The 27,045-nt window shown below is 40.1% G+C and overlaps 1 protein-coding gene across 1 annotated transcript in view; it reads left to right on the forward strand.

Annotated features, from left to right (window-relative positions):
- PIEZO2 (piezo type mechanosensitive ion channel component 2) overlaps positions 1-27,045 on the forward strand; it is a 504,324-nt gene that overhangs the window by 389,866 nt on the left and 87,413 nt on the right. The window contains exons 17-25 of the mRNA XM_071208436.1: positions 547-720; positions 10,961-11,196; positions 14,535-14,695; positions 20,424-20,600; positions 20,900-21,025; positions 22,302-22,502; positions 23,192-23,396; positions 23,501-23,602; positions 24,940-25,105. Coding sequence (XP_071064537.1) covers positions 547-720; positions 10,961-11,196; positions 14,535-14,695; positions 20,424-20,600; positions 20,900-21,025; positions 22,302-22,502; positions 23,192-23,396; positions 23,501-23,602; positions 24,940-25,105 — 1,548 coding nt within the window. The remainder of the gene's footprint in view (positions 1-546; positions 721-10,960; positions 11,197-14,534; positions 14,696-20,423; positions 20,601-20,899; positions 21,026-22,301; positions 22,503-23,191; positions 23,397-23,500; positions 23,603-24,939; positions 25,106-27,045) is intronic.

Genomic DNA, 27,045 nt, shown 5'->3' on the forward strand with positions numbered 1-27,045 from the left:
TATGAAATAACAGTGGAACAACTCCTTTCGGGTAGAAATTTGGACATCAGAGTCACAAGAGAAAATTGTGCTGCAGGTACACATTTTAGCGTCATCTGCATAAAAATTGGGTTGAAGTCTATGGAGCTAGGTGAAATCACCTACAGAAAATGTGTTGCTAGAGAGCAGACTCAAAATGAGTCCTGGGGTTTTTTCAGCAGTTAGAGATCCAAGAAAAGAGGAGAAAGGAGCAGCGAGTGAAGGAAGAGGAAATCCAGAAAAGTGTGGTGGCATCAGGACCTAGACTCTTTCAAGAAGGACTTGAGTTTGAATTAAACAAAAAGAAATAGCCACTGAATTTAGCAGTAGAGAGATTGTTATTGGCCATTATAGAAGCAAGTTAATTAAATGGTGGAAACAAAAGTCATTTGGGAGTGTATGAAAAACTGGGATGCAATGAATGACATAACTAAAGAGAGTAAAAAATGTGATACAGGTTATAATGAAGAGAGTACATTTTCATTGCCCAAGAAAGGTCCTTGCTTTTTGTTTTGTTTTGCTTTATAGGCTTGAGGATCTTGGCTTAAAACAGTTTACCGTGGCTGAACTATTCACTCGTATATTCATCCCAACCTCCTTCCTTCTGGTGTGCATTTTACATCTTCACTATTTCCACGACCGTTTCCTTGAACTCACAGACCTCAAGTCCATTCCCAGCAAAGAAGACAACACCATCTACAGGTAAGCAAATAAAGAAGCACACACCTTTGATAGCCACCTTTGCTTGCCCTCTTTGGAGGAAGCCAATAATCTACCATAGAGGTTCAAACTTTCCATGAATATCAATCCTTGAGTGAAAAAAAATGAGAAAAATGTAACCTATTTGATAATGCTTTCTGAAACAACTGGTTAATGTAAAATGATGATAGTCACATGGTCAGATTCATACTAGCTACACAGACTAACTTTATAGCTAGTGATATATATTTAAGATCTAGGCTGGTGATTTTTTTTAAGGTTTATTTTATTAATTTATTTCTCTCCCTCCCTCTGCCCCCGTTGTTTGCATTTGCTTTGTTTGTTTGTTGTGTGCTGGTCTTTTTAGGAGGCACCAGGAACTGAACCTGGGATTGCCCATGTGAGAGGGAGGTGCCTAATGGCTTGAGATACCTCCACTTCCTGCTTTGTTGTGTTCTCATTATGTTTTTCCTCCTTGTGTCTCTTGCTGTGTCATCTTGTTGCATCAACTCACCACACCTGCCTGTTGCATCAGCTTGCTGTCTTGTTCATCTTCTGTAGGAGGCACTGGGACCTGAACCCAGGACCTTCCATGTGGCAGGCAGGAGGAGCTCAATTGCTTGAGCCACATCTGCTTCCCTGGTGATATGTTTTTAAGAAATTTCAGAGGATGAGTTTTCTATTGCATGATCTCCAGTAAAGAAGTCATAGTGAGAGCATACCAAAAGATGATGTGAAATTTTTCCTTCCCTTTTGCAAATGAAGAACCTTGGCTAAGGGGACAGTCTGAAATTTACTAGTACTAGAATGATCTTTAAGAAGAGAAAGTGAAAACAATGTCTTCCTTTATTACTTTTCTTCTGTCGTCTTCTCACCTATAAATATAAATTGGTTACAAGGAACAATGACATATTGCCTTTCCTGCCCATGTTTGTAGAAACCATGATGGGTTGTCTCAAATCCCTCAATCGATTCCATAGGGAAATGACAAGCATTCTTCAAAAGGATGCTAACACTGATGATCTTCTCTTGCTCACATTTAACCTAGGATTCAGTTCTTAGAAAAATACTCATTAAGCATCTAAGGGAACAAAAGGGCTGTATGAAGAGGAGTACAGATGCCAGAGGTGAAAATTCCTCTTAACTATTTAACTTCAAGGGGAGGAAAAAGAGTACAACAATAGAAAGTGAAGTAGTTTATCATCATACACATTTTATAAAACAAAAAACTTTTAGTTGTCTAAGAGAGATGGGGAATATGAATAATTCCAAGGCACTTTTATGAAACACATTTTATAGTTGACCTTCTTTCCTTTCCCTCACTCCCTCCCCCCTCCATCTTTCTTTCTTTGTCTTTCTTTCTTCTTTATGTCTTTCTGTCTTTCTTTCATAGCAGATATAGTTTCCTTCTGTTTTGTTTGGCCTAAGATAGTATTTAGTTTTCACTCTGCATATATTGCAAATGCTGATCAGATCAGTGAAGCCTAACCACTAGAATATATGGGAAACACATAATCACAATTTCTTATGCTATCTTGCTACTATCAATAATGAAACCCTGCTAAAACCAATCTCTTCTCAATCCCTTAGTCGGGAAGAAGCATGGCTAGGGTCAGTGGTTTATGTTATCTGTATACTTACTCTTACTTCCTTCAGTGATAACCAAACATTGGGGAAAATAAAGTAGTTTCTCTCTGAAATTTGGGCACTCCTAAGAGACCCTATTCATAGGCATCTTGTTGGTAGGAGAATCATTCTAAGATGAAAAGTTTACAAAGATAACACCTGCATAGAAAAGGGAGAATTGTCTGTAATTAGAAAAACGAAGATCTGATGATTCTTTTGCCATTGTTCGTGATGCTTGTAGGTAAGAGTATAGTATACTACAGTAAAAATTGGATTTGTTATTTAACACCAACCAGGTAACATGCTTTAATTATAAACCCTCACCATATTTTTCCAAATGTTTATATTTAAATAAAGCATGTTATCTGGTTGGTGTTAAATAAAAAATTAACCAAGAAAGGTCCGTTTTATGATTCAAGAAAAATCTTGTCAAGAGAGTAGATTTGTGTGTTTGTGAAAGAAATGTAATTGCTGATAACTGCTAACAATAGCTTTTTAAATTTTTCCTTCTAAATGCTTTTCCTTCTCTTCTATCTTCATTTTCTTCTCATTGAAAGTCCTTACCTAGAAGCTTTCCCTGCAGGCATTCTTATTGTCTTGTGTCTGAGTTTTTTGTTATGAATCACATAGAGCTATAGGCACAATTTACCCAGAAAAATAGAGATTTTTCAGGACCATAGTTATGTAGAAGGCAATCTAACTCAGCAAAGATGTTACCAGCCTAAGAGTCACCATCTTTGAGACCGAGGGTCCATGAAAATCCCTGTATTGGGATTTTTGTGAGAGTTAAATATAAAAGTCCCATCATTTTAACTTTGAACATATGGTTTATAGCCTATCTTTTCAGCAAGTCTTTCCCATTGTAGTGTGTTCCTTAATAGCAATTTTTACCCCACAGTATTTTAGAGTCCTAATCTGTCTCTACATTAAAATCAAAATGATGAAGAAAAATAAATATTATCAGAGTTTGGTTTGACTTCCATGTATTCTATTTCTGCCACCACCTCCTCAGTAGATTCTTTATAAAAAATAACATGCCAATTTGGAATAACCAATTAATTTTTGTCATTAAATTGATTTCATGCACTGTTGTTTCTGTAAATATCCAACTGTCCTTGTCTTCCCTTTTTTGTCCACAGTGTGTGTGGGTGTATACATATGTGGTGTAAGTAAATGTCACTAGTGTCTGAATCAGAATTGTGTTTACAGAATTTCCAAAGTTAAAAGTTAACATTATGAAAAATAGTTTTATAATATGCAGGGAGAATCTAATTATTTCTAAGTAGGTCTTCTTAGAAATGTCATTTCAGTTATATATTGAAAACAGTAAAAATATGTAATTATAACATAATTGATGATAATTTACTAAGAAAAATTTGAAGGTTTCTTTTATATCTCTAATTTGTCAATAATTTGTTTTAGAAAGTATTCATATGTACATAGAAATAAAATGCCTACTTATTTTTTTTCCTAGTTTCAGCATTAGAAAACCTTAAAGAATATAGTGAATATAGTTACTTAGTAGTGATTTTTTCATTCTGGGAATGGGAAAAGCATCTATCTTTTAGATTGTATTTTAATATAAAAATGTACATTCAAAATTTAAACATTACAAATTCTTAATAAAATCTGTGAGATGGGGAGGGATGAGAACAATGGAGATTTGTTACCTTCAAACATTTTCCTGAATATGTCTTATTTCTTGTTGCTCCTGAATCTTGCTGCCTGGACTCTTTTTCTCTGCATGAAATGTGTCAATGATGATATACCTGATTGATGTAAACCTTTAGTCTACTTCATTCTTCTCTAACCGTCTCCTCTTTCTCTCTCCAACTTGTCTCTCCCATGCTATCACATGCATCCTTGTACTTCCATCTCTCACCTCGTAGCCATGCCAAAGTCAATGGTCGTGTATATCTAATAATAAATAGGTGGGTACTTCAATGTTTTCTCTTTTCTTTCTGTGAAAACCCATTTCATAGTGTGTGAAAGTCTTTGCTGCTTTGTAAATGAACAAAACCATGCCATCAAGTAGTGGACGGTGGTTTCCAGGTATGCTCATGGATGTCTTTGCACACTGAGCCATTTGGTGATGACACTGAATGGCGCTGCCAAGTGGACTTGGAGGCTGTCAAGGGTCTTGAGCTGGTGCTCTCAGCTTTTGGTTTGGGTTCAAACAGATGTCCCATCAGTTTTGCTCTTTGGTAAAACTAGTTCCAAGGCTTGCTGTAGCGCTCATCTCCTTCTTGACCGTATCATTTAGAGCTCAGCTCAAGAACCACCTCCTCCACAAACCTTCCCATTAATGCCAACACCCTCTGCTAAAACCACACGCCCTTCCTTTAAATCCCATAGCACTTGAGCACTGCTGCCCTGGGGACACTTGGCCCCAGTCATCTATCTGCCTGCTTGTCTTATCTCCCTTGCTAGGCATAAGCTCCTTGAGGGCTGGACAACCTGTGTAATTCGCCAAGATGTCGCCATAACACCTGCCACAAATTTTACCCAGTAGTTGATAGTCAGTATATATTTGCTGAACGAAAATAGTCACAACCAATATGTGTTCCAAAGAACATTTAAACATCAATTTCTTCAAATATGTCTGCTTAAAAAATGAGCATATTATTGAAGAATATTTTACATTACCAGATTTCACAAGATGGTTGAGCTCCAAAAAAGATGCAAAGATGGGCATTAAGCTGTGGTCCTAATGTCAAAATGACCATCATCCTGTTGGGGAGATAAAACATGCAAAAGTGGCTACACATGAGAAAAAATAATTTTTGATAAGTGTAGTGTATAGATTTATCTTCAAAATGCCCCTCAAGCACAGAGAAAACAATCCTGTAGCATATAACCTATTAAAATTACTCCTACTTTATTAAATACGTGACATTAAAATATTCACTTCTACGACTTCATGTCACTAGTCATAAAACTAATAACTTAATTATTGGAAAAATATATTTTGCCATAAATTAACTTATAAAATAATTCTTTAGAAAGGTTTTTTTGGTTTTCTGTTTTATTTGGTTTTCTCATGGGTAAAGCTCTAAGACTTACAACCCAATAGCAACCCCTGGGAGGCAGAACTTACAGAACAAAGTGAAAATGTACTACATACACAATGTATATTGCTGAAGGAAGTAAAGCAAAAGCCGATTTTTTTGAGGGCCAGTTTTATTGATGATCTGAAAGGGAAAAGTCAATCTCAGGTTAGCTGATGAAGATGTAAGATAGAGACACTTGCTAGAAATTTTGTGCAACTATTTTACCTAGACCCTCCAAATACAAGGACCTACTCCATGAGTATATGTCTTTCTCAAAAAGTGTCTCACCGATTGCTTTATGAGGAGAAGGTTGGGACGCCAAATAGGGCAGGAGTTGTGCTTAATGTTTCTATTGCAATCCTCCCAGGTAGCCCTGATTTACTTCATGAGAAGGAACCCACTACCCCCAACCCACAAGGCCAGTGAATTCACTTGGAAATATAAATATCAAGACATAAAGTCATCCCAAATAATTAAAACCGTGACATATTCCAGCTTTAGCACCATCTTCTTCCCAGCGAAATCACTCGTGTTTCCCTGAAGGTTAATGTGGTAAGAAAGGCCAGAGTTAACCCAGGGAAAATGTTAGCAAATCAACCCATCTCTCACTTTACGACACCGGCTTCTCAAATACTTTCTGTGAGGTGTGTCCAATTTTTAACGGGGCCTCCTCTTTATTGGAATATTAGGGCAAAGTAAGCCTTTTAAAATATAAATAACTTCCTCCCATAATTTACTTATTTGTGCTCAATGTCGTTTTATAAGGAGAATAATGTATTTATTTATTTGGTTCTGGACTAAAAGGTGGGCATCCAATATATTTCTTTTGGACTAATTAAAATTTAGATGTTACATGGTATGAAAGAGAAGAGTACAGTTGGTAACTTTGATAAAATTTTAATGATGTAAATAATTGTGAGGAAGTCACACTGAATTAGTAAAACCTGTTTTTTAAAAATAATTTAAATATATTAAATACTTAAAAATGTTTTCAAAAATAATAGAATATTTTCACAGAAATAATGTTTATTGCTTCCAAGTATACAAAAACCCAGATCCATCATATCCTACCTTCTTTGTAGATTTTTTTTTCCAGAAAATTTACTCTCATACACATTTAAGATGTGATATTAAACTCTCAAATCAATTGCTTTTGTGGGAATATAATCATCTAAAGGTGCTTATGAGTTCTAGAGAATAATTCATCTTAAACCATATAAATATAAGTTTACCTCGGAGATATTGCCATTTCCATTCCAGACCACTGCAAAAAAAGCAAATATTACAATAAAGTGAGTGACATGACTTTCTTTTGGTTTTCCTGTGTATATGTTTACACTATACTGTAATGTATTAAGTTTGCAATAGCATTATGTCTAAAAAACAATGCATGTACCTTAATTAAAATGTGACACAGAGAGATGAAATAGGCACATGCTGTTGGAAAAATAGCACCAATAGACTTGCTTGATACCAGGTTGCCACAAATCTTCAATTTGTAAAAAAAAAAATAAAAATGAAGTATCTACGAAGCACAATAAAATGAAGTACAATAAAAGAAGAATGCTGGTATCCTTCATTTAATGTTATAAACACTACAAATTTGCAAGGCATCTCCTTTTGTCTAATAATATAAAGAACAGGATGAGTATCATTTAAATGAGCACATATTACAAATTAAAATAGTTAGAAATAAAGGAATTTAGACTAATGATATTTTACAATGGTAGAATTCACATGTTCTTAAATAAAAACTAGTTTATTATGTGGCATTTCAAAGTCAAGTCCTAGTGCAGAATTAAACCTCTTCAGCTCTCCACATAACATAATTTGTTTCTTCTGTTTCAATAAAGAATGTTTCTCCCACATATACAATTCATTCACCAAACATTCACTCAATCATGGTATGCTTGAAGCATTGTGATATATTTTACAAGGCAGATTAGTAAAGTAAGACAGGATTTCTGCCTTCACGGGAAGATTCCTGAGAACACAAAAAATAATTGGAATGAAATGATGTACATACAAACAGAGAAATGCACAAATTGAGAGCTGCTCAAAACTATAGAGGCACAAAGAGAGTGGATGAATAAACAGATAAAGACTATCAGCTTTGGAGTAAAATGCGAAATGAGAGAAGAATTTTATTTAAGAAAGAGTCAATGATAGGCTAACAATTCAAAGACTGAATCATACTAAAAGCAAAGCAATAAGGTTATGATTAAGGTTAAAAAAATACGAAGAAAATGAACTTGCATAGGGAGAGGCATGGAAATAGTATGACTTAAGAAAACGTCAGGAGTTTTTCTGAGAATCCAGTTCATCCCCAGGTCTCTTTGGAGTCCCAAAGTAAAAACACTTCCTAGGATGATGATGACACGATTAGCACATGGCATTTAGTAGAGAATTACAAGTATTGTAAGTTTCTGAGCCTGAAGTTCTGGGGAAGGTTTTTATTAGCAATTTTTTTCTTTAGTATTTGAAAAATCAAGATCCCTTTTCCATGTGCTCGAAAAGTCAGGCTAGATTAATTGCCTGGAAGAAGAATTAAGATCTACAGGCTTTCCCTAGAGAATAGACAGCTGTTATTTCTGCCTGTGAATGCTTTCGTTCAGTGTGGTGGTGGGAAGTTACACACTTATGACAGAGATCACAGACCATGGACAATATTGGAAGACAAGTTCCCAAGGAGGAACTTTTTGCTCTTTTCCATTTTAATACTCAAGTTCTATTAAAGAATATGTAAATGTCAGAACGTCAGTCTAAGTTTAGCACCTTCTTCACTCTCCGGCTCTGTGCGGTCCCTTGCAGAGGTGTGTAACTAATTCCACCTTTTGCCTTTCATTTTCAAGGACTGATGATTTCAACAATCAAAACCTATCATAGAAGATGGGTCCTTACTTAAAAAATGTTCTCATGTACAGGGCACTGTGTTAACACTTAATAGTCAACACCTCAATTTTCATACCATTCTATGAACTAGGTATAATTATCCCATTTTATAGATTAGCAATCTGAGACATTTTTTGACGGGTTGAATAATTTCCCCAGGTCACATAGCTAATAAGTTATCTAGTGGGGACTTGAGCCCAAGTCCTTCCACAGCTCCTGCTTTTAAGATTATTCTATATTGCCTCCAAAGACTGCTGTGATGAAAATGAAAGGATTCACACCACTGTTTTTTTTTTTAAATAGTAGGCTACCATCACACCTGTCAAATATTTTGTTCTGTCCAACTTTTATGCATGCAGGTTTTTGTCAATGTAAAAGGCCAGGTCCAACTCACTGAAATTCCTCAGATAGTTAACAGACTTCAAGGCTGGGAAATGATACCTCATGCATGTTTGTCCTTTCTTCCATTTTTTGTGGCTCATTGCCAGCTCATGAGGTTGAATCACACCAGCATGAGTCCAGTGGTATAAGCCCTATTTCTTCGTGAGCATTCAGTTGGAGGGAAAGGAGACATGTTTGATTGAGAGTTTTACTGTCCTTCTAGCTCCAGCTCTGTCCAATCGCAGCTATCTCGCAGACTATTAGAAGGTTCCAGAAGACCTGCTTCTAAAAGGCTTACACCACTGTTTCCTTTGATTACCTCCATTTTGACAGTCTATCCTCACCATGCTGTCCACAGCAGGATGGTTTTGAGCGTCATTGCCTGAACACTCTCTCCAGAGTAGCAGCCTCCCAAATAATCTCATCTCTGTTAATAGTAGTCATTGTTAGCTGTTTCCTTATTAGTAGGAAGTCATAGTGGGACTCCTGTAAACATTTGAAAGGTACTCAGAGATCACCACCCTTGCACACTAAGAACTATAGAATTCCTGCTCATAATGAAAAGTCTCTACTCATTTATGAAATGCAATCCTCTGGCAGTGCTGAAGTAAACAAATAAATATTGGCAACGGTATAGCCCCCAACTGGTTTAGTCCTGATGAATCAGAAATGGCAGACATGTACCTTCAGATTTGGCATGCAGCACTGGTATACAAGATGTGCAACTGCAATTACAAGAGTGGTTAGCTTTCCTGAAGGCAGGAGGGTGAATGGGCAGCTTAAGACAACAGGAAAGTTGTATGTCTGCATAGTTCCTTCCACCAATATTGAGCAAATCCTCTGAATGTTCTTTCTTTATGAAAGAACAGAAATATGAAATAGTATGAAATAGCATACTATAATTTAATAAAAGGAATTCCTTTGGCACGTTAACCTTTCTAAAAGTCTAAGGGCAATATAGACTCATTAAACAGTTATCCAAAATGATAGACAATACATATATGGAATCAACAAGTTGAAAGCAAACTTAGCTTTTATCTAGCTGAACTCCCTCATATGAAATAAATTCCAGAAAGGTGAAATAATTTACTTCAAACCCACAGTTATACAGATAGGATAATGTTAATTGCCCATCCTATTAAGACCAAGCTCAAATCAACAGATGACTTATTACAAATGGAGAGGGTTGTCAGGATTTCCAGTAGTCTTTTTCCTAATATGTATTTTATTGCCCACAGATATTCCTGAATAAAAAGGTATATATATATTTTTTAATTTATGGGAGGGATCACCCTTGTTATTATCCACTGCGAAGTAAATTAATATCCCAGGTCGCCGCAAAAACTGTCTCCCTGTAACCTCACTCTGGCTCGGCTCTCACACGTGGCCCCTTACAACGGCTAGTGCAAACAACTCCCACCCGAAAACCTCATCAAGGGCCAGGCTGTGGACTCTATTCTCCTGAAAGCATTTAGCTGCGCTGCATTAATGCTTTACATGACGGAAGAGTGGGTTGCATAGACATGCAAAGGTTGACTGAAAGCGCACATGATTTAAGAATCAGAAACACTTCCTTAACATGCGAATGATTGGGTTGTGGTTTGTTGTGTTCCTGAAAAAGCATGATCTAATTTGCCACGGGGTCCCAGCGTTCTCTCCATTACCAACTTGCATTCTGGCCCACTCGCCAATCAGTTGCCAGGCCCAGGGTCCAGAGCAAAGCACGCTGTGGATGCCCAGCTGGAATGCATTTGGCCTTAGGACGGGACTGCGCCAGCAAGCGGGAATGCGCAGTGGATGTTCAGTCGCATGATTATGATCTGACATTCCTTATGATTCTTCTGTGCTCACCTCCTTTTTCTTTTCCTTTCTATTTCAATTACTTTGAGCAGCATCAAGAAAAAATTACCAATCCACCAAAATGAGTAAGTCCCCCGTGAAGCCATGAAATGTTTGTGCTCTACGATGCCATTTCATGCTTCTGCATCCTAAACTCTGACCATTGGCCCCTCCGGGGGGAAAATGTCAAGTTTAGGTGTTGATAGCTCTCATTACTGACTAGTCACTAGAACCTGAATTAGAAAAGCTACGCAGACCTAACCGAATTTACAGCTGGTTTTTAGCAAGAGCTTTGAAAAATAGAAACATAAACAAGCAACCTGGTGCTAACACCCCACATCGAAAGGCCTTTGTACATGCATTGAATTTTGTGTTTGTCCTTCCATTTACTTGCCCCTCTTTGGCTCTCTCCTGACGCCCGCTCCTCTCCTGACTCAGCTGCTCTCTGCCCGCAGATTGGCGCACCCGGAAGGAAGCCTGCCCGACCTCACCATGATGAACCTGGCAGCCAGCCTGGAGAAGCAGGAGCTGAGGAAGGTGGAGGAGCCTCAGGAGGAGAAGCTGGAGGGGACCTACGAGAGGGAGGAGAAGGCTGAGCCTGGGAAAGACAGCCAGGGTTCAGAGGAAGAGGAAGAGGAGGAATCGGAGAGAGAGGAATCGGGAGAAGAGGAGGAAGAGGAAGAAACGTCGGGTAATCAACCCAGGGCCAGTGGGTGCTCAGGAAGTGCTGGTGGTGGACGGAAAGGACTGGGTGGAGGAAGCACGGATTGGCTCCAAAAGGATAATCTTTGATTCAGTCAGTTTTTCAAAATCTGGTCGTTGTTTTTATTTTCATTGCTATATTTATAGCATGGCTGTTCCAACTGCTCCAATCAGTTCCTTTTATTTATTTTTTTACATTTTTTCTTCTTTATTTTCTTTTAAAATTTACATTAAAAGAATATAAGGTCCCCATATACCCCCCACCGCCCCTACCCCACTCCTCGTACATCAACAACCTCTTCCATCATTGTGGCACATTCACTGCACCTGGTGAATACATTTTGAAGCACTGCTATACCACATGGACAGTGGTCTACATTGCAGTCTACACTCTCCCCCATTCTACCCAGTGGACCATGGCAGGACTCACAATGTCCAGCATCTATCCCTGCAGCACCACCCAGGACAACTCCAAGTCCTGAAAATGCCCCCACATCATATCTCTTCTTCCCTCTCCCTACCCTCAGCAGCTACTGTGGCCCCTTTCTCCACATCAATATTACAATTTCTTCCCTTACTAATCACAATAGTTCCCCCAGCAGAACACCAGTAAGTCCACTCTAATCTATGCTCTATTCCTCCATCCTGTGGACCCTGGGATGGTTAAGTCCAGTCCCCCTCTACATCAAGATGGCTTAGATTCCACATGGATGATGGATACAATTCTCCTGCTCTCAGCAGTAGGCACTCTTGGCTCCCTGGTGTGGTGGTTGATCTTCTTCACCTCCCTGTTAGCTGGCCAGGGTAAGTCCAATAAACCAGAGGGTAGGAGTTGCCAGTCTGCTGAGGCTCAGGGCCTGGCTGTCACATGGACAGTCCAGAGATCCAGGTCTCCTGAGTATACACCAACCCAAACACCAACCACAGGCCCAGTAAAATTCACAGAAGAGGCATGTGTAGAAATGTCATATCTGAATCCCACTCCATCACACTCAGGAACACAAATTCCAAAGTAGGGACAACTGACATGGCCCTGAACTCCAGAGCCATCTGCCATGACCATAGAACCTGTGGGTCTCTGTAGCCCTCAGGAGAACCAGTACCTGGGTTTCTATCTACTTTGACTCTCTGGTACCCTGCTGAGGCATGCATAAGCATTACCCCTCTGATGACCTCCCGACTCTTTTTTGGAGACTCATAACCATATAAACTCATTTGTCCTTTCCATTTCCCCCTTTTATTCAAGGTCAAAAGGCAGTTTTCAACACCTGATATTACATGTAGGCTGAGATATTCTGCTGATCTGAGTTGACTCTTTTATTCATGGATGGTCATCAGCCATCAGTTATGCATTTGTGATCAAGTCTGGAACTAGCTGGGGGCACTTGCCATTTACTGAATCAGAAACCCCTGACAGAGACAGTCCCTACAGAAGCCAAAATAGGCAGCTGTGTAGCCTTTTGGAATGTTCTAGACACAACCTTTTCAAGCACATTCTCTGTGAAATTATTCTGAGAACTTCTCAGGACACTGATAATGAAGACAGTGTTTCTGGTTCTTTTATAATGCTTAAGGACATGGAAACTGGAGGAGAAAATGAGGCCATGGGACAATAGCCTTTCAAGCAAACAGGTAGAAATGTTTTGGTGGTCATTGTTAATTCAGAGTTTTCCCTTTTTATTGTTTAGGCTCCTCTTTCCTATTTTTCATCCTAGACTTCAAATGCTCTTTTAATATGGCAGGATGAGGATTGGTAGGCTTGTTGATCAGTAAATGTTATGTGATAGTATTAAAAGGTAGAAAGCTTAGTCTACTTAGTAGTTCCCAGAAAATATGGGAGGAGCCAGAGAATGTAGACTTTGGGGATGATATTTGGGGCTATGCTGTTAAGATACTGTATTAGTTGGAACAGAGAAACAGAACCAATAGGAGAGAGAGAGAGAGATGATAGATAGGTAGATAGATAGATAGATAGATAGATAGATAGATAGATAGATAGATAGATAGATAGATAGATAGATAGATAATGTATTAATATATTATGTATAAAGAGACTAATTATGGGAATAGGCTCAAATGGGAATGCGAACTAGCAAGCCCTAATTTCTTAGAGTGGGATGCAAGCTGGAAACTCCAAAGAGAGTGAAGTTGAATTTCCCAGGAGAAGCTGGCTAGCTGAAGAATCAGAAATTCTTCTGTCTTCTGAAATCCTCAGATCTGCTTTGAGACTTCCAACAGATTGGATGAGGAATCTCCCCTCATTGCAAAGGGCAAATTTCTTTGAGAACGGTAAATGCAATTAGCCATAGATGCAGTCAACTGCTTGTAGATGCTAATCAATCTATGAAATGCTCTCATATTAACAATCAGTCCAGTGCTCGCTTGACGGAACAACTAGACACCATAACCTAGCCAATTTGACACATGAAATTAACCATCACAGGAGCTGCTGCATTTTTCTTTGCTGGTCCTCTTGCTTTACAAAAGTAGAAATTAAAGAAGCAGTACAAGGAAGAAGAGCATACCCAAAAGCAAAATCCCCAAGACCTGGCCACCTTCTCCCATTCATCTCAGAAGATATAGGAGAGGCCCAGAAATGTTCTTTCCATATCTGGGCATCATGTGTTCCTTAGTGTGAAGGAGAGAACCGAGGTCTATGGACCAATGAATTAAGACAAGGATTTTAGTACGCTACCATAAGACAGGATATGAGCTTTACAAATAGGATCTCACCAAAAATAGGGCTGCACCTTGTTACAAAATTCTCCCATGTACCTGTCATCCACGCCTGTCCTCCACTTTCCCTTTCAAATTGGGCTCACTTTTTACCTAAACATTTGTTTTGACTATCATCTGATTTATTGAGTAAATGATCATTTTTCACAATAACAAAAACCTTACACAAATTTTCCAAAGAAAGTATGGCCACCCCAGCCATGTAAAGAAGTTCTTTATGCATAAGTTCAAAATTCTTCTTTACACTAATTTAATTAAAGTATATAAAAAAGTAACATTGTCTGCCAGAGTCACAATATATTATTTCTAAGTCATCACCATGGCATGAATTTTTAGACCAACCTTATTATAAATTTTCATATAAAATCTATAAGATTGTATTATAAAAAATAGTATGTCTATTATTGAAAAAAATTATTATTTTCATAATAATGGTTCTCTTTATTTCTTAATATTCTTAAGAATTTATCCACTACTATTATTTTGAAGCTTCTCATTCCAATCTAAAAGTTGCAAGATATGCTTTAAATAATAATGTAAAAGTATACAACAGAATCTTTTTATGCTCTTGACTGGGTTACTCTTTTGCAGATTTGAGGAACAAATGGCACCTGGTGATTGACCGTCTCACTGTGCTCTTCTTAAAATTCTTGGAGTACTTCCATAAGCTGCAGGTGTTCATGTGGTGGATTTTGGAGCTGCACATCATCAAAATTGTTTCATCATACATTATCTGGGTTTCTGTGAAAGAGGCAAGTATATGTGTTAAATAGAGGCACAGAGCATCATCATTTTACTTTTCCAATGGTCAGTGTTGTTTTCTAATACAATTCCCATGTGTCTCATGAGCCTGCAAGGTAGGCACATATGCTCTGATAGACAGAAAACCAGAGGACAAATGTCCCAAGAAAAGGAAGGAAAAATAGAGGGAAGAAAGAGATTCGTTGCTTTGTTTCTAATTAATTGGTTTGACTATATCACAAATGTTACCAATTCTCATCTAGCCCTTAGTCAAATATAAGAAAGCTGCTGCTATGAGGGAAATAACTTTCTAGTTTATGTTACCAATGAGTAAACTCAAGTTCCAAAACTTAATAAAAATCTTTAGTATAGCTTACATTGTTTATTACTGGATTTTATGAAACAAGATACAAAACCTTTGAACATTGTAATTGTGATTCTCATCTATAAAAGGGAGAGTCTTCATTCAGCCAGCAATTTTGAATGTTTACTCAGTAGAGATTCTGCTTTCTTTCAATTAATTCAACAAATATTTTTCACATACTTTGAATTTCCCTCAACTATTTTTGTTGACAAAGAGGATTTCCCATATAGAAACTTAAACTTAAGTCAAGTAACTACTGCCTATGATTTTTTAAATTATTTTTTTTTATTTTTAAAGAAGCTTTAGATTACATAAATGTTCCATTAAAAAAATAAGGAATTCTCATATGCTCCACTTCCTCTCCCTCCCACACTTTCCCACATTAACAACCTTCTTCATTAATGTGTTACATGTGTTACATGTGTTACAATTGATGAACCCATATTACAGCATTACTACTAACTGTGGACTACAGTTTACATTATAGTTTACACTCTGGGCTGCACAGTTTTGTAGGTTATGACAAAATACAGAATGGCCTGTATCTGTCGCTGCAGTGTCATGCAGGACAACTTCAGTGTCCTGAAAATGCCCCCATATTATACCTATTCTTCCCTCTCCAATCTTCAGAACCTCTGGTGACCACTGCCTTTATATCAATGATAAGAGTTCTTCTATTACTAGAATAATAAGTCTATAGTAAAATAATAAGTCTACTTTAATCCATTGTTCATTCCCCAATCTTGAGGATGCCTATGATTTTAAAAATTTAATAATATATGACTTCAACCTATACAACCTTAAAGTTTTGATGGGATAACTAAAGGACGACCTTTGATTTGAGCTCTCCTATCTAAACAAGAACTTTCCCCCATATCACACAAACCATCTTACATGATGATTATTGATGATTATTGCAAGGCGGGAATAGAAAGAGAAATGGCTCTCCCTTTGACACTTGTAACAGAAAGTAACCTATGTTCTGCTGATAAAGAACCAAGTCTAGGTATTTATTGGAGCCAAGGATCTAGCTTAATATGTCTATCAATTGAGAGCAAAAGAGTTTAAGCATTTTAACTCTACAGTTGAATGGACCAATCCAGACAGAATTGGAGAACCAGAATATTAAAGAGAAATAAAAAGAAAAAAGAGAAGGCATTTGATGAAAAATGAGCAAAGATTATTTTTGGATTAAACAAATCTGATGTAGACATGACTTCTAATTGAGGTGTGAAGGCATATTAAGGCCATTTCATGATAGGAGTGGATGCTAAATGAAAGAGAAATTAATGGGGCTAGGACACTACCTGAAATCCACCCGTGAGAGTTCAGAAAGAGAAAGGGTTAAATGATACCACTTTCCTAAAATCCTGAACAAAAGACAGACATTCTTTTTTCTTTTTGGACCATCTTAAATGAGCCTGGAGAATGTGGTCTTGATAATAATAATATCAAGGAAACAAGGATTGGCTATCTCTATTCACCTTGCTCCACCACTAGAAAAAGGCCTTTCCCTTCTCTGTGAATCACATACATGGAGACTTCCAGAGAGCAGGATATTCATTCCTACTTCCATCTCTCTCACCTATAAATTTACAATACCTTAGAGACCCATGAAGCAGAAAAATTTTCCTACAGCCAGTAACACCTGCCAGATCCCATTGATAGAAAGTTATTCTAACTCCCAGTGTATCATCTGCATTGGGTGTGATGACATCCCACCTGGGTGAGGGGCCCTAGCCACGAAGGGTGAGTTACCAAACCATCCTTGGATGCCTTCTCACTCAGAGCTCTCACTCTCTGCACTGCCTGAGGTCTTCAGGCTCCAGTCAGTGTGTTCACCACTGATTCTTACTGTCAGGGAAACATCAACCAGTCAGGGCTCGTGGGCTGTGATCATGCCAACAACTTTATTGCTGAATCCCACTGTCCTTTTAAAATGTGTTCAATAGGAAAAGTTTTTCCATTCCCCAGAATGCAAAACCCAGGATGTCCCTTGACCTGTCTGATTTTTCCTGAGTCATGGAAGGTCCTACAGTCACTTTAAATAGCAAGCAAAATCTTACTTCACTAACTAAAATTGCCCAGCCACAGAAAATAATCAGAGCTTAGATGTCTTACCCAATAGAAGCTTCTCCTCTTCCAGCCAGGGCAAAGAGCAGGCAGGCTGCCTGCCAGGTGGTGCCTTGGCTGGCTACTCCTTTCTTTCTCAACACTATTTCCTCCTCCAGTTAACTAACTTCAGGTACCATCCCCTGGGTTGGGCCATAGAATCGAGTGGGAACTTTAAGGTGGAGGGATATTCTGACTTTCCTGGTTCTGTCATGAGATGGCTTCCCAGTCTGGGCTACCACTGATTAAATCTACCCATTCCCTCATGGAAGCTCCTCGGTGGGGCTTTCCAACTGCAATTTCAGAGATGTGCTTGATAAAATCTCTTTCTCTGGCTGTTTTCAGTCAACTGGAAAAGAGAGGCAACTTGTGACTCTTTGTATGCATTTGTGTAAGGTTCATATCTGCCAAGCCAGTGTTTCTTGGGTCTGAATTTCATCTAGTTACTTTCAGCTGTCCATATCAGGACTGCTATCTCACACAATTCCAGGGTCAGGGTCATATGTCACGTTGTGTTCTTTGTGAACAGCAGCCCCTGAAGTTGCGCAGCCCTCAGATGCTAATTCACACATGCAGTGGGTTCTTGTGTGTTTTAAGGCTTCACTCACTGGCAACAAGAAAAGCCTATCAGCCATAGTGATAACATTTGCTATACATAGTTACCACTGAGAGCTTGCTAATTTTGATCAGTACAGAAAATATCCTCCCTCTGAAATTGCCGATCACTCAAGGACAAGATGGCAAATGAATCCCTGTTAAATCTGCAGGAGGTGTGACAATGAGCTTTGGATTCAAGCCACAGCTGTCTGAAGAGTCCAGCAAGGGCCCTTCTGTTTACAAACCTTTGGAGTCATCTCTCCCATAAATATTAACCCTTTCCTGATTCTTATCGTGGGGCATCTGGGGAAGAAAAGGCCATTGGGAGAGAATTTGTTACACAAACATTTCTCTTACACAGGAGTGATGCCATTTTGGAATGACCTAGATTTTGAAATGAAATCATAGTTTCTTCTCCTTTTTTAAAACTATATACAGCTATTTTTCTATTTTGAAAGTTTCCTCAAAGAGCTCTGTTATTCCCTGAGGAAAGGGGCCCTACGTTATGTCTTTTGATGTTAATCCTCTACTTGGAACCATTCAATAGCTCTCTCTTCCTCAGAAGAGCCTAGTAGAAGATGCCATGACCTGGTCCAGGCCACCCGCCAACATCGTCCCTAGACACCCTCGACCTCCTGACCACACTTCTCTCATAGCCAGCGCTTGCTGTTTCAAGAATTGGCAATGCCGTGCTCTCCCCTGCCTCCAGGTCCTAGGACATGGCTAACTCTGACTGGTACTGCAGGTTTCAGTATAGGTCTGACGTCCTCCAGACCATCTTCACTCACCCTGGATTGTGGTCCCTCGATGCCAAGGCTCACCCCAGGCAGAGCAGTTATTTCATTGTTTTGTTATTGACAGGTTATTTCTCTCCTGCCATCACCCCTTCTGTTTCTCGAGAGCAGGAAATCCACACAGTATCAGTTACCTTGAACTGAATCAAAACTTAATACACATCCTTTTCTTCTCTTCCCCATCACTCATAAAATAAAAAGTTCTGTGTGTAAGTTCATTATATTGTTTTTATGTCTTAAATACATAATAAAAGAAACAACAAAGACATTTTCACAGTATCTGTAATAGGATTTGCTTTTTCAACATCCAGATTAAGGTGACACTTTCTGAGGACTAAGGAGAAGGAGAAGTCAACCAGATAATCAAAATATTTGGTTAAGTGTAGCATTCAATATGTTTATGTGGCTTATGGAACTCCTCTGCATACAGTCTTTCTTTCATTCTCAGTTAATTTTCAGGCAGTTCTTACTACCCCTAATATTTCAGCACTGAAGTCTCAAAGAGGTGTCAGGCCTTGGACAGAGTCAATAGTTAAGTAGAAAGAAGAGTAGTAGGTGCCAAACTGCAGGACCACATACTGCTGTGGGCTCTCCACATTTCTTGTTTTGTCATTTTGGAAGCTGAACAGGCAACTGTACCTCTTTTTACCTGTAATACTTAGCAATTAGTACACATCCAATGAATTTTCATTAAATGAGGGTGTGATGCTGATTTTACCTGATACTTTCAAATGTGCCTAGGATATTATCTTAGCAATATTCAGAATAACGGGATATCTTTCATGGCTGTATAAGATGGTAGTGCTTCTGGAGCCTTCAATTACTCTAATAGATGAGCATGCAACCTATGACCAATGTGTTTGAATTGTTCAATTTCATGGCCTTGCCTCCTCAAACGTGCACCAGCTATATCCCCAGCATTCCCTATTTCAGTTAATTGCACTATCATCCACTCAGGGTCCCCTGCCAGAAATCTAGGAGTCCTTCCTCCATTTTGCCTCTTTCCCCAAACCAAGTCTGTCAATCATCAGTCATTAACCCTAGCTGATTTCAGTGCCCATTTCACATCCATGACTCCTGTCCATCTCTACCTTCACAGCTCTAGTAGGGTCTGCGTCTTTGCTCTCCTAAGCTCTTCCAGCAGCATCCAAGTTAGTCTCCTTGCCTTTAGTCTAACTCCCATCACTGCACTCTCCATCCTTCTGTTACCTTTATCTGAACAAAATGTAAGCCGGAACTTAAGATTTCCCACCTCAATGGCTCTCTCTTCTCTGCAGGATAGATGCATGTGACATAGCAGGCTTTGAATGAGGGTCCATGCAGTCTTGGCTCCCAGCTGCACCTCCAGCCTCACCTCCTGCTGTGCTTCCTTACCTTTAGCTCTAACATTCCCAGCAAGTTGTGGTGACCTGTTCCTCCCATGCTATGCCATGCTTTCCTGCCTTTGCTCAGGCGTCCTTTACCAGGGATGCCCTTTTCACCTTTCTTGGCCTGGCTGACTTTTATTCATCTCTCACAGCTCAGCTCAGGCACCATCTCTTCCAGGAAATGCTTTCTGAACCTCCAGATTGGATCAAATACTTTCTAGGGGTTCTTACAGGAGCCTGTTCACAACAATAGCTTAGCCATTGCTACATTATTTTGACACTACATGATTATACATCTGCCTGCCATATAAGGCATAAGGTCCTTAAAGAAAGAGACCAATAGCTAACTCATTTATCTTAGCATCCCCAGCCGTAAGGGCCATGCCTTGCACATGCTAGGAACGCAATAAACCATTGTTGAACTGAATAAATCAAATCACCATGCTTTCTGGATGTTATGCCATGTGATGTACTTTTGTCCCCATCTCTGATTTTATGTTTTCAGGTGTCTCTGTTCAACTATGTGTTTTTGATTTCTTGGGCTTTTGCCCTCCCCTATGCCAAGCTACGCCGTCTGGCTTCAAGTGTCTGCACTGTCTGGACATGTGTGATCATCGTCTGCAAAATGTTGTACCAGCTCCAAACCATTAAGCCTGAGAACTTTTCTGTGAACTGTTCCTTGGTGAGCCTCAAAGACGGGGGAAGCTTCTTGATAGCCCCTTAGGAAGTTAGGCAGATATTTGGAGAAATGACATTCCCAAGCACATTCAGTCTGGCTCTTGAGTCACCTCATCCAGATTGTATATATTCCGGCCCTGGATACTGGACTTAAGTTTTTTCCCCAAGATGAGATTCTCCCTGCTTTGAAATGGACCTTTCCTTCCCTCTCCCACCATTGTCCCTTTGATCAAAGCTGAAGAGAAAAATATGAACTTTCTAATCTGGGTAGTCATTTCTTACTCCATTTTCTCTTCCTTTCAGCCCAATGAAAATCAAACGAATATTGACCCTGAACAGTTGAACTCATCTCTACTCTACAGCGCCCCTATCGACCCAACAGAGTGGGTTGGCCTGAGGAAGTCTTCCCCTCTGCTTGTCTACCTAAGGGTAATGACTTTGTCTTACTAAGTTACTGTTTGGAATCCTTTCCTTTGAGACTTTTGATATGGCATTTGATATGTAACCTCCTCTTAGTTTGTGGCATTTGGAATTACTTCAAACAAATGATTGAATGTTAAAATCAGTCTTGCATGGTGTCAAAAAGAAATCAATCAAGTAGTAGGAGATTGGCATGAGAAATGTATTCATTGAAACATTAGGCAACCATTAAAAGATGGAGTCAGATTGAGAAGTCAGACCTTGAAAGATGTCCACAATGTACTGATATGCTAAAAGAAAGAAAGCACATTTCAAAACACTGGGCATAATATAATCTCTTCTAGGCACATATTCCCAGAAGGAAAATATTGGTTGAATTATATCAAATGGTCAACAGTGATTGTTTCTGAGAGACAGGTGTAGCATTACAAGAAATTTTGCCATCTGGATTATCTATAAATTTTAATACAGAGCATATATTATGTTTAGGAGCACTAGAGCAAAAAGCGTATCTTTGAAAAAGGAAATTTGATTGCATTTGGTTAAAACAAACATAATATAAGCCTCATACTTCAGATTTTTCACATTTATTTGATGGATATTCTGAACAGCCTGCACCTAAAAGCAAAACCATCAATTCCTTTGTGTCACTACTCATTTGGCGAGTATCATTTATAGTAGTATCTACCATAAAGAGTTGTTATAAGGATTGAATGTGAAAAGTATGGTGACTAGAAGAGTGCTTGGAAAATAATAAGGTTTCAATAACTATTCTTGTAACTATTTTCATTATAATAATAATTATCATTACTATTATTATCATTTTTCTATCTTCACATCATGATACTCAATTTACTGACTTCCTAACCAAATTTGGGGGTGCTCAAACATAGCCTCCAGCTCCTCCAGCATAATCTGTTCCCAGTCCTATTTTGCCCTTGTAGTTGTAGGCAAGGTAGGACCTCCCTCACAAGGTAACTGACCCTGCTCCATTGTAGGTGCAGTGCACTCTCTCAGGTATGGACAGGTGCAGCAGCAGTCTTCTAACTAGAGCTTCCAGATCCCTTATGGTGGAAAGTAGCTTCATGTGTGTAAAAGAGAAAAACCCACCCTTGTTGCCAAAAACAGGGAAAATGACCATTGAGCCCAATTCTATATTTTATAGCGGTAGAATTTGAGAAAACATTGGCCTTTTAGACACCAAGAGTGACAACAATGATTTAGCTCAAAATGACCAAATCATAAAGCACTTGGCACCACAGCGCTGTGTTTCCTTGCTCTGTAGAATAATCTCCTGATGCTCGCCATTCTGGCCTTCGAAGTCACGATTTACCGACACCAGGAGTACTATCGCGGTCGAAACAACCTTACAGCTCCTGTGTCTAGAACCATCTTTCATGACATCACAAGGCTACATCTAGATGATGGGCTGATTAACTGTGCCAAATATTTCATAAATTACTTCTTCTACAAATTTGGTTTGGAGGTGAGTTCCACGACTGATGTGCTTCATTCCTTTCTGCTGTGAAAACCCAAGTAACTACTTTGGGCCAGTTGGTCCCCTGAGCTTTCTTGTAACTCTTCAAGCCACGTTTACCCTCTCTGCAGGATTGACAGAGGCAGTTCTATTGGTGAGTTACTTTGGGCTGGCTGAAAATTCTTCCAAAAGCTGGTGCCCACCCCCCTCCTCTCCATCACTGAATTGGCTTGTCTGGGTCTCTAGAGCCATATAAATTCATGGACACAAGTTGTCATTTTAACTCATTTCTTATTAAAATAATGATGTATTGTGATCTTTCCGGTGTGTGCATTTGGAATGTGTCACCTCTACCCAGGTGAACCATTTTAACCTGAACTGGTTGAGTTGGGTCTTCCCCTCAACAGAATGAATTGGGAACAGTTACGTTTCTTGATGAGATCATAGCCATGGTTCTTTACCACAGGAAGTGGATATGGTGAAATGTGATGTAGTCCATTTTTGCCTTTGGAAGGAATTTGTGTAGTATTTTCACTTGCCCATAAAAGACGCCCAAGAAGAAGCGAGACTTTGCAGGATCATATAGACCTGCTTTCAGGAGGGCAGGTGTTCTGGCACCTGCGCAAGGCTTACCCCAAACACGGCTCCCCTTCCCTGTAAACCCGATATTTTTTCTGCCTCTTTCCATCCTTACACAGACCTGTTTCCTAATGTCAGTTAACGTGATCGGTCAGCGAATGGATTTCTACGCCATGATCCACGCCTGCTGGTTGATCGCCGTCTTGTATCGACGCAGGAGAAAGGCCATCGCAGAGGTCTGGCCCAAGTACTGCTGCTTCCTGGCCTGCATCATCACCTTCCAGTACTTCATCTGCATCGGGATCCCACCTGCTCCCTGCAGAGGTGACGTGGGCCACGCTCCCCAGGGGACACTGCAGAGCAGACAGCGGGGAGATGAGTCGCAGAGACCAGGGTTGATTTGTTGTCTGCGGCTTCCCTCCCTGCAGATTATCCATGGCGATTCAAGGGTGCCAGCTTCAACAACAACATCATAAAGTGGCTGTACTTCCCAGACTTCATCGTACGCCCCAACCCCGTGTTTCTGGTCTGTGAGTATTTCTGCCGCTGGGCCACAAGGCACTGGTAGTTGGTTTTATATTTGCTAATGACTTTTCACGTGCTTTGCATTAGTGCCTTCTGCCACAGCAGCAGGGCTCGTCCTTCTGCATTTGTATTACTGCGTTAATGGCTTCTAGGGGCCTTTTACTTTTGCAAAATTAATAAGTAAACATTGGAAGTACCATCTTGACGGTCATAATTTTGCTCCCCAACACACACACACATCCCTCTTAGAAGACAGACTAGAGAAGGAGGCCTTGCATTTCCTGAGTCGTCATTTCTACAGACAGCCTGTGCCTTTGGAAGCTAGCAAGATGCTTTCCAGATTTCACACCGCTAGCCCTGGACTGCAACTCCCAAACCACCCCAGGGCGAAGCTGCTTTTCCAGTGCCTTGAGGGCGCACCACCTGAGCCACAGGGAGTGGGGGGGTGGCGAAAGGGAATGCCTGGCCCAGTGGCATCCGATTTAGAAATAACAGCATCATGGCATTGCGATGATGGGAGTTAACACTTGCATCTTCAAATGGCCAGGCTGACAGGTGTGCAGCCATGGGGACGGGCCATCAGTGCCCCCTCTCCTCTCACTGCCTGGGATCCCCGTTCTTCACTGCAGCTTATGCTTCTGGGAACAGCCCTTGATTGCAAAAGCAAAGGGGGCACGGAGAGAATAAAGAAAACCAAAAGACAACTGTAATACAGGGGCATTTTCGAGACTTGGGAATTGTCCTGAATGGCATTGCAGTGACAGATACTGGTCATTATGTCTTGCTGTAACCTACAGAATTGGGTGGGAGAGAGTGTAAACTGCAATGTAAACTTTAATCCATGCTTAGGAGCAGTGCTCCAAAATGTGTTCATCAATTGCAATGAATGTACCACACTAATGAGGGATGTTGTTAATGTGGGAAAGTGTGGAGATGTGGGGAGCAGGTATTATGGGAATCCCCTATATTTTTTATGTAACATTTATATAATCTAAGTATCTTTTAAAAAATTAAAATTAAAAAAGAAAAATGGAAACTGCTCCAATGGCCTCCTTGAGACCTTGTCATCTAAGAGAGGGATGAAGGCTAGTCAATCATGCCTAAAACTTTCATCGCCAATGTGCAAACCAAAAGGCATAGATCCCTGCCCCATGAGTCCCTGGAATATCCCCCCATGGCAGGGGAAGCTGTGGCTTGGCTCCAACTAGGAAACCTGGATGAATTGAACCATTAGGTGTGGAAATACAGCTCACCTAGGAGTTGGGAAGCGACTCATACTGTTTGATGCTCGGGTCTTACCTCGAGAGAAGGTGGTTTCATTCTTTCGTCTTTATCTTGCCAGATGACTTCATGCTGCTCTTGTGTGCCTCCCTACAACGGCAAATTTTTGAGGATGAAAATAAGGCTGCTGTGCGAATCATGGCAGGGGACAACGTTGAAATTTGTATGAACCTTGATGCGGCCTCCTTTAGCCAACACAACCCTGTGCCAGATTTCATTCACTGCAGGTAACAATCGCTTTCTATTTTTTTCTAAAGCAACTCTCATCTGTGCACTTTCACGTCCATTACACTTCTCTTTACACCTCTCTCTCTGCTTCACTTGGAAGTTGACCAGCTGAATTGGACACACTGAGGCTACTAAAGGCGGGACAGTGAAGCTGGGTAGCCTAGAAGCTGAGCCCCTGAACCCTAATTCTGCTTTTGCTTTTGCCAGCATTAGCCACCACTTCGTTGCCTCGGGGTTCCTCTTCTTTATGCAGAAAACTGGCTTGTGTGATCATACCACTTCCTGTCCATTGTTCTCCAGCCAGATCTCCTCTCTGCAATCCCCGGCATTCACAGGGTATCCTTCACTAGACACCCCCCCACCCCCAACATGGAACAGCGTTTCCACAGTGGAAGTTTCTGGGCTCCATCTATAGCACCTTTTCTGTCCTCCTCTCCCCTCTGTGGTCTGATGACAGCTTAACTTTGCTGCCTGACCATCCTCTTCCAAGAGATTGTATTTAAGTGAAACTAAACATTCTGTTGCATGTTCCTTCTCCTCCTCTGTATGTTCAGGCCCCCAGGTTTTCATCAACCGGTGTCCCCTTCCTGGACTGTGCTTCCTCTCTCCACTCCAGCCCAAACTTACTCATCCTTCAAAGCCTTTGGGACTCGATGCGATCACCTGCTGTAGGAGTCTGATAAAGCCAGTTTGGTCCTTTGTACCTCCTTACTAGCTGTGCAACTCTGAGCTCATTGCTTCACCTTTCTGATCCTCACTAATTAGTATCTACCTGCAGTGCCAGGGTGAGGACCCAATGGGAAGCCCCGGGAGGAGTCATGGCCCTTAAGGCTCAGCCAGCTGACGCCCCACACCTGATATTAGCACTTCGGCTTCTGACTCCTCATAATATTGAAAAAAGAGAAACTTCTAGTGCAATTTAGGGTCTCATGGCTTTATTGCAGGACTTGTAAATCGGGCGGCATGCTATTCAGAAAGTAGAAGGGAGCTCAGCAGAGGGAGTGGAAATGGGGAGCTCACAGAGGGCAAGCAGAAGCAAGTGAGGAGATGTTCTGATTGGCTGATGTTGGGTTTGCATTTTACCTGGAGACTCTTACAGTGCAGAGAGCAGGGTTATATTTTGGTTAGTATGGTATGCTTGTCCATTCTGATAAGCTCCCTTGACTGAACCAAACCTGGTTTATCACCAGGGGTTGTTTATCTGCAGCCCTTGAAGAGGGTGGGATCCATTTTCTCAGGAAGTTCCCGCAGGTCAATTGTTTTTGTCTTCTGGAAGATTCCTTCTCGTCCCTCCAGGCAACGTGCAATGCAGGAGACTTAGCAGTATCCTATTGGCAGGGAAATAATCACTTTCTACCTGATATTTTTCTTTTAAGAACTTATCTTTTTTTAAAATATGTTTTTTATTTATCTTTAAAAGATACATAATCACACAAAATGTTACATTAAAAAATATAGGAGGTTCCCATATACCCCACTCCCGAAACCCCCCGCTTTTCCCATATCAACAACTTCTTTCATTAGTGTGATACTTTCGTTGCAATTGAGGAACACATTCTGGAGCACTGCTACACAGCATGAATTATAGTTTACATTGTAGATTACAGGGAGAGGAAAAGGAGGTGTGATATGGGGGGCATTTTCGGGACTTGGAGTTGTCCTGAATGATATTGCAGGACATTATATACCCTGCCATAACCCACTGAAGAACTTATCTTTATTTCTTCTTCTAAGGTGTAAGAACCTTAGGGCAAGGTCCACTTCTAATTTGTTTCTGTGCTTCTCCCCCTCCCCCGCCCTCATGAACAGTATTTGGCCTATGAGGTAGATAATAATACTAATAGGTAGCAGTGACTGAGTGTTCTCTCTGTGCCTGCCTCTGTTCCAAGTGCTTTACATTAATTTAGCCATTTACCCTAATAGCCCTATGGATAGGCAA

The sequence above is a fragment of the Dasypus novemcinctus genome, chromosome 16 (genome assembly GCF_030445035.2).
Source record: "Dasypus novemcinctus isolate mDasNov1 chromosome 16, mDasNov1.1.hap2, whole genome shotgun sequence".
Taxonomy (NCBI): domain Eukaryota; kingdom Metazoa; phylum Chordata; class Mammalia; order Cingulata; family Dasypodidae; genus Dasypus; species Dasypus novemcinctus.